Below are 5,176 nucleotides of genomic sequence, written 5' to 3'. Positions count from 1 at the left end.
ACATACCATGCACTTGATAGTTTCGAACGTATGCTCTACGGCTTGCTAATATAGTCAGATCCTACCCATCAGAAATTTAGATCGATCGATCATCACTATCATTGCACCGCATTACATTTTCTACATGCGAAAACTACTCTTATTCTTTAGAAATTAGTCAGATCTTGTAAGGTAAAGATCATACATCCGTACAAGCATAGTGGGTACCTAACACATTCCCTCTGTAACCGCGGTCCCTTACTTGAAATCTCTAGAACCTAAACTCACGAGTTATCTTAGAGTTAAGGATCATTGGGTTCTTAATCTTAATCATTTCTACGAGATCTAACCAACTGTAGAGTCATAATAATTGGTTAGTGATGACTCTAGTCAAATATTTCACCATTTACCCCCTCTTATGAAAGCCCTCGAGTGAGGCAACCAGTAAAAAGAAGAGAGTCATCGACTGCGCTCTCTCTGTTCGCATCTTTCCTTCCCCATTTTGCCCTTCATCTTTTCATCATTTTACCTTCTTGTCCTTCCTAACATTTTTCTTTTCTGCTGGGAAAATTGGATTCTTTCAGGCCGTTGAGAAGCTTGGCGTGGAGAAGGACATTGCCGAGTACATCAAGAAGGAGTTCGATAAGAAGTATGGCACCACCTAACATTGCATCGTTGGGCACAATTTCGGTATTTTCTCTGGCATTTTCGTTCCAATTCTTCTATCATTTCTTCTTTTTTGGGTCTTGCTTGTTTATGTTTCTTCGATCTGCCCTTTGTTTGCCTGTTTTATGTTTTTGGGAGTATTTATGCCTGCAATGTGTTTGTAGAATTGACTCAGAGAGTGGATTTTGAAATTTTGTTACTTGCATTGGGTGTTGATTATATGTAAGTGTTGTATGGGTGCCTTTTCTACACTTTTGTGGATAGAATACATGCCAATATGGCACGTGTGCGAGATCAGAGCTTTCCGTCAGGTGGGCCACACTGTTTGGGTGTCCTCGCCGGCATATCAGGCCGTTTGACTCCTCAAGCTAACAATTTAGTGTAAAACAAAAAAGAAGATAGAAAAAGAAAGAACAAAAAGCTAATAGTTCATTGGCTTGTGAAATCTACTGGTGTATGCATTGCTGTTTTTGCTTCATGAGTAATAAAATTTAATTTTCAGGGTGGTAACTGTAAAGGGATAGATAAGGCCTTGTCTCGTCGACAGCTTTATGAAAATTTCATTTTGTGGCCATGCAGTTTTCGAAGACTCATTTCATCTAAAATGTTGTTTTGATGACAGTATATATTTCTTATTTTTTTCTTATAGCACTGTTTGGATGTCCTACACAAAATGCATTTTGTCCTACACGTGCGTGGCTATGAGAAAGTGGATGTGGGGAAGAGACCATCTGTATAAATCTCTTAGTACAGGGGATGGCCTGTCTGACGAGTGGACTAGCCTGATTTTTTAATCAATTTTCTATACTGAATGGTTTATTTGTTTTCGTTGAAGGGTGGTCTTCTTGATGAGTGGACTCCCTGATAGTCTAGTCACCTTCATGGTTGAGCATACTTTTTTCATGTGTGCTATGTATAAATTGCAGGGAGAGGGTGTGTGATCTAGCAAAATTTCACCTATCTTTCTAGCAAGCTTTCACCACCATTTTGAAAATGGTGGTGTACCACCATACACATGGTTAATTTGTGTTAATCTAGACCTTCCAAATTGCTGGCTCATTTGTGGATGGAGCATACACCAAAAAATTACCCTGAATTTTCTCTATGATTTGAGCCACTTACCATTTCAAGTTATGCGCTTTATCCAAAATGTGCACTACAATTTGTATGGTCTGAATAGCCATACATGAATACCGCATGGAGGAGAGTCGATACCATTTTTCAAAATGGTGCCGACTCTTCCATTGGGACACTGGCTGATTATCTTAGCCATTCATTTGATGGGCCACCATTTGTAAGGGTAGGAGCCCCATCGGTGTTAAGCATTAAGGTATTTTACATCATTGGAACCCCAATTAGTATGATTTGGATGTTTGCATGTGCATGCCATGTGTCATTGCCTGCTCTTAGGATTCTATTTACAATCTTTTCTTCTAAACAAATACTGTTACTGTCCCATCTCAGATTTGAAGCAAAACAGAGATAAACTCCCATGTCAAAAAAAAAAAAAAAACTCTTTAAAAAAACATTTCTGTTACAGGCTCATTATCTATCATTGTGCTTTCTCCATGCAGAGACCTCAGCTTTAACAGCCTGGCTGGCGATATTCCAAGCTCCTTTGAAAGCCTTGCAAGAGTGGATTTCATGTAAGTCTAACATTATCAAATGAAAATTTGCTATTTGAGTCAATACTTACCCTTGATAACAACGAAGTGGGGATTTTCTTTCTTTCTTTTTCCTTTCTTTTTCTTTTTCCTCCATTTAGGTATTTAACTGGGAATATGCTGACTGGGCCTATACCTGGATTGATCATAAAGAAATAATAATCTTACTTATTAGACTGATTTCCTTAAATGCAGGTAGTTTTGCACTGAAGAATCAAATGTTAGTTGACAGATTGAAGTAAATGTTAAAATCATTTGTTTTCAGATCTTTGTAGATGAAGTGATGGAACTGGTAGAGCTTGATAATCTCAAAGATGCGATAGTGGGCCTCCTAGGGATTACAGGACTGTCGACAGAACAAAGGAAGAGGTTGACAATAGCCGTGGAGCTTGTCGCTAACCCTTCGATCATCTTCATGGTTGAACCAACATCTGGTCCTGATGTAAGGGCAGCGGCCATTATCATGAGAACCGTAAGGAACACGGTTGATACAGGAAGAACAGTTGTCTGCACAATCCATCAAACTAGCATTGACATCTTTGAAGCTTTCGATGAGGTAACTGATCTACCTCTTTATCTCTGCCATACACATAGTTAAAAGTTTTAGAGTGTAATATTTATGCAACATTTGAAATTTGTGGAATTTAACAGCTTCTACTGATGAAAAGAGGAGGGCAAGTGATATACTCTGGACCTTTGGGCCAGAATTCTCAGAAGATAATCGAATACTTTGAAGTAAGATGCTTTTTCCCATTGTACAGTCATCATCATTATTATTGTATTGATCGTTCGCACACAAAATCTGACATACATGAAGTATTAATTTTGACAATCATAAGAAGAACAGAGAAAAATAAAAATGGAAAGAGAGAAAGATGGTGATTTGACTCAGCCTCCATTAGTTTACATCATGTAGGAGATTCTTGGCGTTCCAAAAATAAAAGAGAAATACAATCCGGCAACATGGATGCTAGAAGCAAGCTCAATTGCCGCTGAAGTTCGATTGGGAATTGATTTTGCCAAGCACTACAAGTCCTCGAAGTTGTATCAGTAAGTGAACTATAATCTCCTTTGTATTTGATAGAAGGATCGTAATAATGACAATTTCTTGGGTAAAATAAATTTTGAATCTCGGATGAGCAAAACCTGAATCAATGTGGTGGACATCCATGTGAATCATTTTTTAAACATACACAGAGAAGGAAACTGGTTTTCTAATAAGAGCACTGCTAATCTCACAAATGCTTGGGTAGAAAAGTGTTCACATGCAATTGATTGTTCACCTTTGGAATCAACCCAAGTAGAAAAGGCTCCTAGATGTGTGAATCATACTCTTCTTATGTTGATGAATTCAAGTGCATCTAAGAAACTTTTTTCTTACACATCCGTGTGACTATCATTTTTAGTTATTAGATGGAAGAACTTAGTACTTAATTGCAGCACTCTGATTGTATATTTTTATCTCACAGATAGATGAAAACAACCCTGCAATCAACTTAACCTCCATGTGATTGTTATAAAATTTTGTTGCATTTGTGCTAATGTGCACCTTGTGATTATCTCCAGGAGAAATAAAGCGCTGGTTAAGGAGCTAAGCACTCCTGCCCCAGGAGCCAAAGATATCTATTTCCCCACACAATACTCTCAGTCTACTTTTGGGCAGTTCAAATCATGCCTTTGGAAGCAATGGTTGACATATTGGAGAAGCCCTGACTATAACCTCGCCCGATACTTCTTCACCTTAGTTGCTGCCCTCATGCTTGGCATGATCTTTTGGCGGGTTGGCACAAAAAGGTAAGCATCACTTCCTCTATTTCAAGTGTTTCAAGAAAAATTTCAGCCTCCCATGTGGCCATTCTTCTCCTTTAGTCTAATCATTTCATGTTCTCGGTCCCATTAAATGACTAGGTACTTCATGAGAATCTTAAACAACAAAATTTTATTTACTCGAGTATTCATGACAAAACCATGAACTTTGTGTTTATGGTGCAGGGAAAATGCAAATGATCTAACCATCATTATTGGAGCCATTGAAAGGACTATGCTTTACTGAGAAAGAGCTGCAGGGATGTACTCTGCCTTACCATACGCCATTGCTCAGGTAGGACACCAATTTTACTCACTCATCTCAGGGAAACCTAATGGGTGGGTGCATTTCAGTCATAAACAGTATAAAAACTCAAAATAGGTTGGAAATTTGGTTCACATATACAAGACTATATATTATCTCTTATATTTCTTTTAGGTTTTGCTTATATTTTGCTATGCCTAGGACAGTCATAAAATAAAATGTAACATATAGATTAATTAGCACATGCTCTTATATTGTTTCTCTAATTAGATAAAAGACACAAAAAAGGTAGTAATAAACCCGGATAACCTGTGTTTTGATGCAGGTCATGATGGAAATACTATATGTACTCATCCAGACCACATGCTATACTCTTATTGTCTATGCCATGGTGATCTTCCAGTGGACAGCCGCGAAGTTCTTCTGGTTCTTCTTCACCTTTTTCACATTCCTCTACTTCACTTACTATGGCATGATGACCGTGTCCATCACATTCTTCGTCACCTTCTCATACAATGAACAAAGGGGTTTAAAATTGTTCTAAAAATTCCGTCCTAAAATCTGACCGTTGGCAAAATTAATAAGCATTCAAAACCGTTTCTAAAATTGTGCGCCTAAAATGTGACTGCTGGCACCAGATCGGCTTAAAACTGTTCCTAAAATTGTACCCAAAACGGTTCTGAACCGTTCCTGTTTTTCTGCGATGCCTCATTTAGGAACGGTTTGAAACTGTTCCTGAAGCATTTAGGAACGGTTTTAAACCGTTCCTAAATGACGATTTTGGTGTAGTGCATGC

General features: G+C 38.1%; 1 protein-coding gene across 1 annotated transcript; it reads left to right on the top strand.

The window, feature by feature from the left end:
* The first annotated feature begins 536 nt into the window (after positions 1–536).
* Positions 537–4,867, top strand: LOC131247386 (ABC transporter G family member 29-like). The gene is made up of 7 exons (XM_058247701.1): positions 537–669; positions 2,575–2,865; positions 2,961–3,044; positions 3,226–3,359; positions 3,876–4,103; positions 4,302–4,410; positions 4,706–4,867. Exons 1-6 carry the CDS (start codon positions 631–633, stop codon positions 4,360–4,362), a joined length of 837 nt encoding a protein of 278 aa, XP_058103684.1. The 5' UTR covers positions 537–630; the 3' UTR covers positions 4,363–4,410; positions 4,706–4,867.
* The last annotated feature ends 309 nt before the right edge of the window (positions 4,868–5,176 follow it).

The sequence above is a fragment of the Magnolia sinica genome, chromosome 5 (assembly GCF_029962835.1).
Source record: "Magnolia sinica isolate HGM2019 chromosome 5, MsV1, whole genome shotgun sequence".
Lineage (NCBI taxonomy): Eukaryota > Viridiplantae > Streptophyta > Magnoliopsida > Magnoliales > Magnoliaceae > Magnolia > Magnolia sinica.
Note: the sequence above shows the minus strand (reverse complement) of the source record. Positions and strands in the feature narration are given on the sequence as shown.